The sequence below is a fragment of the Hibiscus syriacus genome, unplaced genomic scaffold, assembly GCF_006381635.1.
Source record: "Hibiscus syriacus cultivar Baekdansim isolate YM2019G1 unplaced genomic scaffold, ASM638163v2 tig00110656_pilon, whole genome shotgun sequence".
Lineage (NCBI taxonomy): Eukaryota > Viridiplantae > Streptophyta > Magnoliopsida > Malvales > Malvaceae > Hibiscus > Hibiscus syriacus.
In genome coordinates, this window is record NW_024062816.1 from 868,954 (window position 1) to 884,951 (window position 15,998).

At 32.4% G+C, this 15,998-nt stretch overlaps 1 protein-coding gene across 1 annotated transcript; it reads left to right on the plus strand.

Moving 5' to 3' along the window:
• The first annotated feature begins 5,382 nt into the window (after positions 1-5,382).
• On the plus strand, positions 5,383-6,299 carry LOC120137276 (universal stress protein PHOS32-like). The gene is made up of 4 exons (XM_039153072.1): positions 5,383-5,651; positions 5,732-5,841; positions 5,922-6,043; positions 6,128-6,299. The coding sequence occupies exons 1-4, from the start codon at positions 5,477-5,479 to the stop codon at positions 6,219-6,221; spliced, it is 501 nt and encodes a 166-aa protein (XP_039009003.1). The 5' UTR covers positions 5,383-5,476; the 3' UTR covers positions 6,222-6,299.
• The last annotated feature ends 9,699 nt before the right edge of the window (positions 6,300-15,998 follow it).

Sequence of the window (15,998 nt, forward strand, 5' to 3'; positions counted from 1 at the left end):
ATTTATTTAATCTTTTTTTCTTATTGTTTTTATTTTCTTATTGTTTTTTCCTTTCATTTATTTAACATTATTTTTTCTTATCTAACATTTTTTACCTTTTAGGGGTAAGTTCAATCGATCAAAGTTAAGTAATTCGAATCTTTTAAATTTCAATTTAAATTTAAATTTTCGCAATTAAGACAACCGATAAATTAATTGGTACCAAAAGGGCAGTACAAGGGTGTTAATCCTTCCTTGACTGTAACCGACTTCCGAACCCGACACATTTATGGTAAAACGCAGATCAGGTAAGATGGTTTTCAATCCACCTAAATGTTTTTAAAATGATCGGTGGCGACTCTAACCCACTTCCTTAAGTCGAAGCCCAATTCCGGACCCACCTGAAAGACGACTACGGTATAGTAGAAAATCATAAATTGTATAAATAGGAAGGAGAGAGATCTCATACTTTTGTCCAGGTACGAAGCCAGAATTCTAATTTAAGGGGTAAGGTATATCTAACAATATAAATTATAGGGACAAAATCAAAATAAATTAAAATTTAGATGTACAAAATCAAAATAAACCAAAATTTAAAGGTCTAAATACATGTTTTTCCTATATATATTTTTAATAATAAAAAATTAAGGGGGAAGTGGCCCCCAATCATACACATGGCTCTTTCTCTACTCTTACCTCTTGTGCTAGAAGGCTTATATATCGGCTGTGTGAGTGTTAGGCTGTGTGAGTGATTATTATTCGTAAGTTGGTCAAATGATTTCGCATGATCATTATGTAATATAATCTATGAGTGATAAGATAGTCAAATTTTTTAAAAAAATGTAATCATTTGAAAGATATAAAACTTCAAAAATTACTATAAACCAAAAACTTCTTTTAAGCCAAAAGAATTACAACAACTACACTTTAATACAGTCTTAGTAAGTCCACATTCATAACCTCAAAAGTCACCATCATCAAAATGATGACTTTTAGGTCATGTAGTTAAGGGTATATAGTCGTTATTATTTAGATTCGTTGGTGATCAAAATGATGACTTTTAGCTCAAAATGATATGAGCAATTATATTTAGTTGGTGATCAAGTTGTTTATCTTTGTTTCCCTTATATATTTTTTTTTGTTATGAGTTTTAGATTCGTTAAGAGCACTTATTTTCTTTACTCAGAGTCTCACTGTCTTTTTCCTTTAAATTGGATTATGATTAGATTTAAAATTTGTAAAAACTAAAAAAGAAAAAAAAAACTAACTAACAATATCCCTAATTTGTATATGTTAACTAATAACATTGCAAAGTTTTAAAAAATTAAATTATATCATAACTATAAAAAGAGTGATTCCTAAATTCAGCACAATTAGAAGGACTAAAACTAGAATTAAACCACCATCGTTGTGTAAAGATTAGGGCTTTAAGCTAATAGAGTGATCGATAAACTATTTTTAAATTATTCATTTATTAATTGAAGCTAACGAGTATAAACAAAATTTTTGTGTCCTTTTAATTAAATAAACAAATTTAAACATATTTGTGCTCAATTATATCATGTTCATGAAAAACTCGTTCGTTAATATGTTCATAAGTTTAATTGTTTATTAATTTATTAAAGTCGATATTTTTCCTATAAATGATACTTACAACTATTTATTTATTTTTATTTAAAATATAAGTATTAATATTGTTTATTTATTTATTTTATATCTAAAAATAAGAAATATGCTAATTTACTATTCTTTTATTTGTTAATCATTAACATATTTTAAATTGTTGGTAAACTTGTTTAGTTATTTGTTTATGTACATATTTATGATCATATTTATTTAATGTACATGAATATATTCGTTTAGTGACAGTAAACATATCAAACGAACATGTTTAAGAACATTAAATGAATGAAAAATATATAATTTAAAATAAATAAACATAAAAGTAGTTTTAAAATCCTTATGGAATATTAACATGATTAAAAATTAAATTATTTAAACGACATGAAAATTTAAAATAAAAAATATATATCACTTCCTTTGATCCATTAGTTGTTGGTTTGGTTCGGGGCCCATGAAGTCTTAGTTTTTGAAAGTAGGCCTCAATGGGTTCCTGGATTTTGCAGTTGAGGATGTTTAGGCTCTGTTTAGATTTTGCAAATATATATTTTATTTTCTATGTTTAGAAAATAATTTTGATTTCTTAATTTTTCTAGTAAATAAAAACTATCAAAATGGTAACTTTCATTTATTTATTTTTACCTATTTTTATCATTTAATTGAAAAATATTTTGATGATTTATATCATCGTTTTCAAACGTTTTTTTATCATTTACGCTATTTTTTTATTAAGCTAAGATGATTACAAAGTAATATATGTTCTTAATATTTTTAACCATTTGACAATTAACGCTCAATCACCCTGCAAATATATATTTTATTTTCTATGTTTAGAAAATAATTTTGATTTCTTAATTTTTCTAGTAAATAAAAACTATCAAAATGGTAACTTTCATTTATTTATTTTTACTTATTTTTATCGTTTAATTGAGAATTATTTTGATGATTTATATCATCGTTTTCAAATGTTTTTTTATCATTTACGCTATTTTTTTTATTAAGCTAAGATGATTACAAAATAGTATATGTTCTTAATATTTTTAATCATTTGACAATTAACGCTCAATCACCCTACTGCAGTCGTTAGTACTCGAGCACGTGACCTCTATGAACAACAATTATTCCTTTAACCACTAAGGTAAGTTTGTTCGTGCTAATCATTTACACTATTGATAGATAATATTTTGGTAAATAAGACATTAAATATTATCACTTTGATGACCTAATACATTAATAAAGGGGTTGTCAACAATCTTTAGAACATACAATTAAAAGTTCTAAGTTGGGCACCTCCTCTCTCCCTCCCTTAGGTTGTAGGTTTAATACCCTTGTGGGACGTTCGGTTAGCAGAAAAAATCATTACGAAGGGAAATAATCTTTTTTTAGAATTGTATTTCGATGTTTTGATCGTGAAAAAGATTATTACTAAGCAATAACTTATTATCGACAGTAGCATTTTTTGGTTAAAATGGTAAGAATGTCATTACCTCCAAATTATTAGTAATAAACAATTCTCACCATTTAAACTCAAAATGATAAATTTTTCATTTAGATAGTTCTTAATTCTTATTATTAGTTCTTTACTCAAAATTATAAACTTAATAATAATAATAATAGACAAATAATTTATTTTAGTAAAATATTAATAAATTTGAGTAGTTAAAATTATTTTATATTTTATATTTTAATATTTAATATATTAATCATTTTATAATTTATGAGATGAAAATTTTATTATTGTAAAATATGTAATTATTTAAAAAATATTTAATTTTGAGTTATTAAAAATGATCTTATATATTAAAAATAATATACTTATTCACTTGAGATTACAATATTATTTTTATAGCATATTATATTATATCAATAAATATGATAGTTATAAAAATTATTTAAAAATATAAGTTTGATATATTAATTATAGGTTAAATGCATTTTTTTCTTTAAACTTAGATAGTGTAACAAGTAAAATATTTTTATAAATTTTTATTCAAATATTTATAATTTAATATTAAAGTTTAACTTGTTAAAAATATATATCACAACGATAATTTGATAAAATATACATCCAAATAATCTTATATTCTTCAAACCAAACACTGTAATATTATATTTTTACTAAACAAACAAAATAGGGTAATATAACATTTTTAGAGTAGGTTACATTTCAGTAATCTTATTTCCAAATGTAATCTTACATTCCGTGAACTAAATGCATTTTTTCTCTCCTTTAGATAGAAATTGTTCAAAATAATAATGATAATAAAGGGGTTAATTTCAAATTTAACCCCGAATTTTTATATAATATATTAATTTTATCCCTAAATTTTAAATAAAATATCAATTTAAACATTTAATTTTATATAAAACATCGCTTTAACCCTAGATTCTAACAAAGACCTCAATTTCTGCCAGCACACATCACCATCATCAGTCATTACCGGCTGCCATCACATATATTAAATACAGCCATGATAACTACTGTAACGAGAGTTTGTTTGAATTAATTTTACGTTTTAATTAAAAAAAATACTTCAATTAATATTTTATTTAAATCTATATCATTAGGAAAAAATGTGAATTTAATTATTATATATATTTAAATTTTTAGTATTCTTATTTTTTTTCAAATTTTAATATAATTATATATCTTAACATTTGATTCTTAATTAAACAAATAATTACTTTCCTATGCCGTGAAGCTTATAGCAACTTACAGCTCATTAGCTTTTCCTTTTTCTTTTTTGGGATCAAACATCTCATTGGTGAGAATATATTTCATGCAATTTGATATTTTTATATGCCCTTATTAAATACCTTAAAAAAGAAATTTCATCATTTTGTAAGGTATATGGTATACATTATATTATTGCTTTTCTTTTCAGGTAGGGTATTGGCAACATGGAGGAAGTTTCCAAGAAGCTTCCTATCATTCCAAAACTATCTAAATTATTGATACTTGTTTCAATAACATGGAAGGAAAGGGTCCAAACCCTAACTGATTAATCTTATCCATTTAAAGAAGATAACTCAACATCAATACCTAGTCGATTTAAAACATTTTGAGTTGATCTGATTGGAAGTTATATTTTATAACTCAAATTTTCTTTGAAATTTTATCGAGTTGTTTGAGTTTCTACTTAAATTTTTTTATTTATAATGTTATTGGTATTATCTTATTTCAATTTAAATGATTTTTCTATGACTATATAAGATACACATATTTATTCCTTTCATTCGCATATATATATATATATATATATATATATATATATATATATATATATATCATGCTAAATTGAGAGATTCAACTTTAACTCGAAAATTAATCTATCAATTACTAAAAATTGTAAGTTATTCAAACTATATTTTATAACTTTACTCAAATTTAAAATTCTTTCAAACTGAATTTATAAAATTACAAATTAAATTAATTTTTTAGAATCAAGTAGAATTTAACTTTATTCATCCCGGTGATATTTGTACAAATATGAACCATGAAAAAAACAACTAAAGCGTTTTACCACGGCTGTCACAATACATTGAACAGACAAATAAAAAGAAAATATTTTGCATTCATTATCTAAAAATCACATGGAAAAGGAGTAATAACATATTCACGCCACCGTCGGATTGGCGTCAAAGCAACCCTCGAGCACTCTCATCTCAACCCTTATGGAACACGTGTACGTCCCAGATTGATTCAACTCTGCCATTAAACCTGACAACTTTTGTAACAGGGCATGCCATGGCCATAATATAAACCCATGCGCTTTCATGTTTTTGTTCATTCCCGAAATCGTCCTTTGCAATCACGTTAAGTCTTCTTCTAGCTTCATCTCTTTGCAAGATCAACGATAGAGAAAAGAAAAAGAAAATGGGAGGAGATAGAAAGATTGGAGTGGCCATGGATTTCTCTGTCAGCAGCAAGAACGCTCTGAAATGGGCCATAGAGAACTTAGCCGACAAAGGAGACACCCTTTACATTATCCACATCAACCCCAACACTCTCGACGAGTCCCGCAACTCTCTCTGGGCCAAATCCGGTTCTCGTATGTTTCTTCGAATCATTCGTTGTTAATCGTATCGGATCCGATCTTGGGTTGTTCTTATTTTCTGGGTTTTGTTGCAGCACTTATTCCTTTGACGGAGTTCAGGGAACCGGAGATCATGAAGAAGTATGATGTTAAAACTGATATTGAAGTTCTCGACATGCTCGACACTGCTTCTAGACAAAAAGAGGTTAAACCATTTATTGTTTTCCCTGTAAAAAAAAGATCATTTAGGGTTTTAGTTGGAGCTGATGTTTTACGATTTTGCAGATAAATGTTGTGACGAAGCTCTACTGGGGAGGAGATGCCAGAGAGAAAATTCTTGATGCTATCGATGATCTAAAGCTCGATTCTTTGGTCATGGGAAGCAGAGGACTTGGAACTGTTCAAAGGTATTTTAAGTTAAAATCTAGCCTAAATTAGGCTTATTAGAAGTGTAGTTGGTTTTGGATTTGAATGGAAATTATTGATTACAGGATCATCTTGGGGAGTGTGAGCAACTACGTTACGACGCACGCTCCTTGCCCTGTTACCATCGTCAAGGAACAATCAAGCTCCGGCAAGCACTGAGATGTTTAACGGATTTGAGTTTGATAATTTCATGAGAATAATTTGATATGTTTACTTGAATCATGTTTTTACATAGTAGTTTATGGTGTTGAGTCTGTGTTACCTAAAATTCTTGAATACATTTGTGCTTTGTAAGTTGATCATTCCTTCGACATCATAGCCATTCATGGTGCGGCAGAGCCGCCACCTTTATTCAAAATCCGGGTCACTTGTTCCTACTTTTATTGACCTTCCATTTTAAAAAAAAGCTACACATGGGCTGTTTTAAAAGGACGACACCGACAAAATATTAGACGAATTCAATTCACTATATTGTCTTTCGTTCTAACTAATAAAATCTATTTACTTTTTTTTAAGGTGAACTTTTACATTTTATATATATAAAAAAAGAGTATATAGTTATTTGGAAGTTACCCTTAAATAGATGGACTTTATTAGTTGGGATTATGGATGACGTGGTGAGTCAAGTTATCTAATAATTTTTCGACGATACCACACAGACATGCTATTAGGTGTAAATAAACAAAGATTTTGATCAACGGTTTGTATAATATTTTATTAAATTGTGTATTAATAAGTTTTTTATGTTAATTTAGTAGTTGAATGAACATGAATATAAATAGGTAAGGTTCAGTGGAGGATCTAGAAAAATACTTGAGGGTGGACACATATATGTTAACAATATAAAATTTTTAAATGAAGTGTGCATAAATAAATTTTTAGGGTAGAAACCATTAATAAATCGATCACTAATCGAAGAAAATTCAGATTTCAAGGTGGACAAATGAAATTTTAGGGTGGACACCATCTATAAATATGTGACTAATCAAAGAAAATTCAGATTTCAGGTTTTTATTTTCCGTTTTTTTAATATTTTTAATATTGATAAAGATAGGGATTAAATTAAATATAAAGAGAAATTTGACTTTCAAAATGTGAAGTCTAAGAAACTTATAGACTAATGATGTAATTTCACCATTTAATCGGTTTTGTTTTAAGTTTTTTGTTTGTTTGTTTAATTAATATTTATGAATATATAAACTAACATATTCGCAAGTGTTAAAAGAACTTATTGACGAAATGTAAACGAATATATAGGCAAACACTACATAAATTAGATATAAATATTTTAAAAATAAACAAATGAACACGAACATAACATTAAAAATTTAATCGAATATAAATATTGTCGTAACCGATTTTCGGCGATGCGACGGGTCTCGACTTTTTTTTGTGAAAACTTGATTTTGTAAAAGAAATGTTTCGGAGTCGCCATCGACCTTTTAAGTTAAGTAGGCCGAATACCAAAAAATCTTCTTTTAAAAGAGTTTTTAAGAAAAATATCATTTTAAAAATGCACCAATCCACGTATAACCAGAAATTCATTTTTTAGTAATAAAAAGAGTTCGGGGGTCGATTACGTGAGAAGAACCCAAGATCCCCTCTCTTGTTACGTAGCTCGATTCTTATAACCGATTTTACATAGGTTTAAAAAACAAATAAAAATCCTAGATCTATTGTGGATCTACTGTGGTGCTACTGTGTGAATGATGATATGTTTTTAATGCCCCGGATATTCTGGGGTTTTGTTGATGTCTCTGACAGGCTTTGACCGACGTGGAAATGGCGATGGCTGTACTTGGAACCGACGGCAACGATTGTAGGTATGATATCTCTAGGGTTAGGATTAGGGTTTGGGCTTGTACTTGGGCCAACGTGTCTGATTTTTTTATTTGGGCCTAGGTTGTTTGGGTTTTAGTTAGGGTATGTTGGGCTTGAGTTTTTGAGGTTTGTGGTTATAGGATTTAGGGTATGAAAAATGGTGTTTACAACTGTCCCTCTTTGCTTATTATTGTGAAACGGGAATGAAACAAAGATATAAAAGCACCATTTTTCATATTGGTCTCTTCTTGTCAAATTGCAACATATTTACTGCAAATGTCAATTCTTCTCTTTCTGTGATAGTTACACCAATAGTGATGCCGATCCAATTCCTTATGTGATGGACGAGCGAACTATGATGTTGATCTAACTCCTTATGCGATAGAATCGAGAAAAAAATTGAGTAAGTTCTTCTCATTATGAACTTCCTCCTCTAACGTGAGTTCTTCTCATTATGAACTCTTCTGGAAATGTTGGTTCACCTCCTTATGCGGTGGATTTGAAAGAAACAAGTTCTTCTCATTATGAACTTTCTCCTTTAAGGTGAGTTCTTCTCATTATGAACTCTTCTGGAAATGTTGGTTCACCTGCTTATGTGGTGGATTTGAAAGAACAAGTTCTTATCATTATGAACTTTCTCCTTTAAGACGAGTTCTTCTCATTATGAACTCTTCTGGAAATGTTAGTTCACTTCCTTCTACGGTGGATTTGAAAGGAACATGTTCTTCTCATTATGAACTTTCTCCTTTAAGACGAGTTCTTCTCATTATGAACTCTTCTGGAAATGTTGGTTCACCTCCTTCTGCGGTGGATCATAGTTGTTGAATATCTTTGCATTTCTGTCAAAATATTCAAAGCATTTCAATGAATATGAATGGGTGAGCATGCTCCTATTTATAGATGCCTACTGATGTATGCATGACATCGTTTTAATATTGTGAGCTCCATTGTCCTACAAATCTTCAATTCAAATCTTCATTTGATCTTTCATTTGTGTTCCACACTTTGCTTGGGATACTTTATACAAGTTCTCATTTTTCTCGTTCCCATACAAATCCTTTTATGCTTCCATTTGAACGGATCATATCTATCGGGTAAATAATTTCTTGACAAGATTCAGTCTTAGCACACACCAAAATATCATTGTTTTCAATGTGCTTTTCGAGATTTCAGCTCACATGCATTTTCTTGGCCATGTTTTACCCTACACTCTTCGACTATATACACGAGTATTAGGGTACTGACTTACTTTAGACTCTCTGTACTGGAAATATCAATTCAAAGTAATACCAAGAAATCTTTTATTTTCTTTTTAATGCCATGTCAATCTACTTACAAGATGTTTATGTGTATGTATAGGCCAAATAGAATTAGGCTTAAAATAACAAACTTTGAATTTACTGACAAGGAATTGAATTTACAAAGTTATGGCAATCATAGAAGTAGTGGAAATTTAGAAATACAAGTCAGATTTCCCTATGGATCACTAGCACGAGTGTTCCTGAACCAATTCACTTGATATAACTTAGAGCCTTAAACCGAGCTTCTGTTTGGAGGACTTCAAATGTTGCCAGAATGTCTGTAGACGTGAAGCTTCTTTCAAAATATCAGACTCTCAAGAGGGTTTATCTGCCTGATGCCTAATCTCAAAATGCCTTTGAACCGCCTTTTCAGGTTTTCAACTCAAAGCCTTCCTTTGGTTTCAAGATGTCTTTGTGGATTTTTATCTCGAACCCTCATTTTTCTTTTCTTTTTCATTTCTTTTTTCATTTTTTTCATTTTTCATTTTTCATTTTTCATTTTTCATTTTTCATTTTTTCATCTTTTTCATCTTTTTTCTTTTTTTTTCTTTTTCACTTTTTCATTTTTCATTCATTGATTCTTCTTCAAGCATAGTACTTCTTGACAAAGTCTGAGTTTACCGGATTTCTCAGTTTGTTCCCATCCATCTCTGCCAAAATTAACGCTCCCCTAGAGAAGGCCTTATTGACAACATATGAACCTTCTCAATTAGGCATCCATTTCCCTCGGAAATCTTTATGAATTGGTAGGATATTTTTTAGTACCAAATCACCCTCTCGAAATTCTCTTGGATGAACCTTCTTATCATGAGCTCTCACCATCCATTTCTGATACATCTGACCGTGGCAAATAGCTTTTAATCTATTTTCTTCAATGAGATTCAACTGGTCAAATCGAGCCTGAACCTATTCAGCTTCATCCAACTTCACCTCTTTCAAAATTTGAAGTGATGAGATTTCCACTTCCACTGGCAAGACTGCCTCTATCCCGTAGACTAAAGAGAAAGTCGTTGCCCCTATCAAAGTTCGCACTGTAGTTCGATATGCAGACAAAGCAAAGGGTAATTTGTCGTGTCAATCTCTATAAGTATCAGTGGTCTTTGTAATGATCCTCTTAATATTTTTATTTGCAGCATCCACTGCTCCATTCATCTTTGACGGAAAGTCACTGAATTAAAATGTTTTATCTTGAACTGTGCACAAAGTTCTGCCATCATTTTGTTATTCAGATTGGTGGCGTTATCTGTGATGATTCTTTCTGGCAGCCCATACCGACAAATTATCTCTTTTTTATGAATTTGCAAATTGTCGATCTCGTGATATTGGCATACGAGGTGGCCTCAACCCACTTAGTGAAGTAATCAATTGCCACAAGTATAAAGCGATGTCCATTCGAAGCCTTTGGTGTAATTGCCCAAATGAAATCCATGCCCCACATAGAAAATGGAAATGGTGCAGTCATTACATGCAAAGGTGACGGAGATGTATAGATCTTATCTCCATAGATTTGATATTTATGACATCTTCTTGCGTAATCAACGCAATCTGAATGTATAGTGGCCCAATAATATCCGTATCTCATAATCTTCTTGACCATATAAATCCCATTTGCATGCGTTCCACATATCCCTTCATGTACCTCTTCAAGTATACTTATTGCTTCTTGGGCATCCACGCATCTCATCAAAACTTGATCACTACCCTTTCTGTACAAAACTTCCCCATCCAAGATATATCCATCAACCATTCTCCTTATTGTGTTTTTATCAATCTCATACGCCTATTGTGGGTAAGTTTGATGCCTGATGTATTGCAAGATATCATAATACCATGGATGACCATCTACCTCTTCTTCTAGGCTATAACAGTGTACCGAGGTTTTATATATTTGCATTTTAATTGGCATCATGTCTCTTTCTATTTGCTTGAAACATTGTAGCCAGTGTGGCTAAAGCATCTGTCATTTGATTATCTTCTCTAGGGAGATAATTAAAAGTGACATCTTCAAATTCTTTTACCAATTCAAGAATCAACCTTTTGTATTCCACTAATTTCGGATCCTTTGTTTCCCATTCTCCTCGCAATTGGTACACCACCAGTGAGGAATCTCCATATACTTTGAGCACTTTAATTTTTATTTCCATGGCTTCTCTTAACCCCATGGAACAAGCCTCATATTATGCCATATTATTGGTGCAAAAGAACTCCAATCTGTTTGTAAAAGGATAATAGACATTCTCTGGGGAAATCAGTATCGCTCCAATTCTTCTTCCTAAAGCATTAGATGCCCCATCAAAGTACAACCTCCAAGACTTATCATATGAAATTGTTTCATCCTCGGTTGTGACATACATCATCTTGTCGGGAAAATTAAAGTTTAAGGACTCATAATCATTCGAGGCATGACTTGCAAGGAAATCGCTATGACACTCCCTTTGATTGCTTTTTGGTTTATATACATAATGTCAAATTTGGATAACAACTTCTACCACCTAGCCATTCTACCAGTTAGATCCGATGATTCCATTAAATATTTCAATGGGTCAAGTTTAGATATCAACCAAGTAGTATGGTACAACATGTATTACCTGAGTCTCCGGGTAACCCATACTAAAGCACAACATAGCTTTTGAATTGGCGGGAATCTAATCTCAAAATCGGTGAACTTTTTGCTCATATAATAGATGTCTCTCTCTTTCCTTCCAGATTCGTCATGCTGCACCAGCACACACCCCATCGAATTCTCAAAGACCGTTAGGTAAAAGATTAATGGTATACCAGGGACTGATGATACTAGAATTGGATCATTGGACAAATATTTCTTAATTATCTCCAAATTATTTTGACACTCGTCATTCTAAACTTCGGGGTTGTTCTTTCGAAGCAATTTAAAAACTGGGTCGCATTTCTCAGTTAATTGCGAAATGAATCGAGATATATAATTTAACCTTCCCAGGAAACCTCAAACTTCTTTTTATGTACGAGGCGATGGCATATCTTGAATGGTCTTTACTTTATCCGGATCGATCTCAATTCCTCTTTGACTAACCACGAAGCCCAAGAGTTTCCCTGACATTACCCCGAAGGTATATTTAGTTGGATTGAGTTTCAGTTGATATTTTCTCAATCTTTGGAAAAACTTCCTCAAGTTTTGAATGTATTCTTCTTCAGTCTTGGATTTGGCAATCATGTCATCCACATATACTTCAATCTCTTTATGTATCATGTCATGGAAAAGAGTCACTATAGCTCTTTGGTAAGTTGACCCAGCGTTTTTCAAACCAAATGGCATCACTTTATAGCAAAATGTGCCCCATATAGTCATAAATGTGGTTTTTTCTATGTCTTCAATGTTTATTTTTATTTGGTTATAGCCCGAGAAGCCATCCATAAAAGAAAACCATGAAGGCCCAGCAGTGTTATCCACTAGAGTATCAATATGAGGCAACAAAAAATTGTCTTTTGGGCTTGCTCTGTTGAGATCTCTATATTCAACGCACATGCAGACTTTTCCATTTTTCTTTGGCACTAGGACTATGTTAGCGACCCATTCCGGATATTTTTTGCCTGAAGAAACCTGACATCAATATGTTTCATCACTTCCTCTTTATTTTTTAACAGTATTTCTGGCCTCATTCTTCTGAGCTTTTGCTGAACTGATTTACACTCAGGCTTTATCGGAAGCTTGTGCACCACTATGTCTGTACTCAACCCTGGCATATCTTGGTATATGTCTTTGATTTCTCGGAGTAGATCTGTTAGGTCTCGTCTTGTTTCAACTGAAAATGCACTATCGATCTTTACTTCTCTCTTTTCATCATCAGTTCCCAAGTTTATAATCTCAGTTTTCTCCTGGTGAGGTAAGATCTGTTTGTCCTCATTTTCCACCAGTCTTAATAGTTCGTTAGGAACATCACATTCTACCTCATCCTGACACTCATTGATTTCTTCAAGACATATGGGCCTCATCCTAACACTCATTGATTTCTTCAAGACATATGGGCCGCTCCAAGTTTATCTCAGTATTAAATTCAGAAACATTCAGGCTATTGATATTATGACACCTGCAAAAGGAAAAATTGAATCGAATATATATTTGGGAAGAGAGACAAAATTTATGAAATGAATGTAAAGAATAAAGAACAAAGAATGAAGAATGAAAATGTAAAAAATGATTGCCATTTGAGAAACAAAAAATATGCCTTTCATTGAAAGCAAGTAGAGTTAACATAGCTGCCCTTACAAAAAGATTCCTTAATACTCGCGGGCACAAGTATAAGGATTAGTTCTGGGTATTACTCTGAATTAATCTTAAACACTACAGGGAGATCCTCTGCAGTCCAATTTTTTAGCGTTTCTCCTGGGAAACAATGACGGATTCTAGCCAAATATTTTCTCGCGTTGTTGTCCCCAGTTATCATGTTAATGACCAAACCCTCCATGGCTTCGTCTAAAAAGTCTTTGTCTTTCATCTGCTCTCCTTCATCAATTGCTCTGGCTAACTGTTGCTCCATATCGTACACTCCTCCAAACTTGAATGAGCTCTTTAGGAGAGGAAAAGACATACGATCCCATGGAATGTCCTCTCCTTTCAGTCTAGCTCTTCTTACTTCACCTCTCTTCTTTAATTCTTTATTTCTTTGCTGAAAATCAGGCTCAAACCCAAACCCAAAGCGGTCTTTCTTCATCATGAAAAATTTGGGATGTAAAGTCCCCTACAAGCATGTACTGAGACCCTTTCCAATTTTAGCTCCTTTTCCTAGAGTCTCTCACATAGTCATCTTAGTGTAATCAAATAAACGAGGACGAGGAATCTTGTTTCCTTCAACAATGAAAGTAGCATTGAAAAATTCTAAGGCTTTGAAGGAATACTCTAGGGCATTCTCATTGGTCTCAACTTTGGGGTGTCAGTCGTCAGGGAAGCAATGATCTCTTCCTCTGCCCCAATACTGATCAACTGGCCATCTATCACAAATTTCAATTTTTGATGCAAGGACGAAGGGACTGCCCCTGCAGAATGAATCCATGGTCTCCCAAGCAAGCATTTATATGATGTGTTGATGTCCATTACCACAAAATCAATATTGTAGAAAGTTGGTCCAATCAACAGTGGTACCTCAATCTTTCCAAGCACATACCGTTGGGTTCTATCAAAGGCTCTAACAACATTTTGGTAGGCCCTCATATGTGAGTTGTCCACTGGTAATCTTCATAATGTGGTCATAGGTATAACATTGAGTGCTGACCCATTGTCAATCAAAACACCTGGTAAGACATGACCATGATAATGAGTTGTGATATTGAGGGCTTTTACCGATCCCATTCCACCATCATGAATAAATGTCCGCAGCTATATGCCCCATAATTCGATCCAACTTGTTCACTGTTATATCCTCATGAATAAATGTTTGATTGAGCATTGAGCATTTCGATGTACTTCTGAATTCATTAACAGATCCAGAATCGAAATCCGTGCTTGTTGCTTGTGTAGCTGATCTACTACATTGTACTCACTATGTTTTAAGAATTTCAAGAATTCTTGTGTTTGTGCTTTAGTTACGGCTCATTGATTAGTGGTGGGGGCTCGTCATTAAATATCTTTTACGGTACCACTGCAACTTTTCCTTTTACTTTCACCTTGTATGTTTTTTTGATGTTTCAGGAGAGTAACACCTCCCACTTTTTGAAAAGTGCCCTACTTAACTCTTTATTTCATTCATCAAGCTGCTTCTTGGTGTTTTATTATTTTCTTCAGCTACTTTTGTTTCCTCTAGCAAACCAGATTCCCTTATCATTGAAACATTTACAGTGTAATTCCAAGGCACCTTACGAGTATCTTTAAACGGAAATGGTGAAGGCGCCATAATAACAACTTTTGGCTTTACTGACACATAATTCATTGCAGATGGTCTAACAGTGATGACCACGGGCTTGATTGTTCTATACATTGGCTTGGAATTTTCTGTTGTGTAAACATCTTCTTCTCTTTTTTCCTCGTTTTTCTCAAAGAATTCTATTTCCTTGTTGTCCATCAACTTTTGTAGTAACCCCCTAAATTCAAGGCAAAGTTGAATTTTGTGTCATTCTTCTTGGTGATATTCACAATAATTTCCACATTCATGGAGCTTTGGCTTAGGATCTTGTCGAATCATGTTGGCCTGATAAAGTTGGAATACCCAACTGAAGGGAGATTTGATTTCATCAACAACCGTCTTCACTTTTCTCCTATTATCCTCATGGACTGCATTCATACCTTTACCTCCATGATTCGGTAGTGGGTGTGTCGATACATCTGGTGAGTCAAATTACAATCCCCCAATATTAATCAGATTTTGCACAAACTTTGTGAAGGTCAAACATTTCTCAATAGAGTGACCAACAATTCCATCGTGGTAATCATAATATGCATTTACGTCATACCAATAAGGGTACGGCGGTTGCAGAGGAGTCAAACGATAGAGGCGCACCACATCCTTCTTTAACAACGAGGCGTATATCTCAGAGTAGGGTATTGGTAGTGGTGTGAAGGACATTCTCTCATTCTCCTTGCGAGGTCCCCTGGAATCATTTCTGGTGATGTTCGTGTCATTCCTTTCAGCACTTGGTTGGTTTATTGTGACACTTTTTGAAGTATTCTTCTTGTAGACATTTGCATCATTAACTTCATTTTCTTTTTTCCGGTATACTAGTTTTTTTCGAATTGGACCCATCAACTGCCTCGGTCTTGCCACTTTTTATAGCATTCTCGATGAGCTCCCATGAATAACCAGATCAGAAAAGTTTTTGGTGGCATTTCCAAGCAGATGCCCTAAGT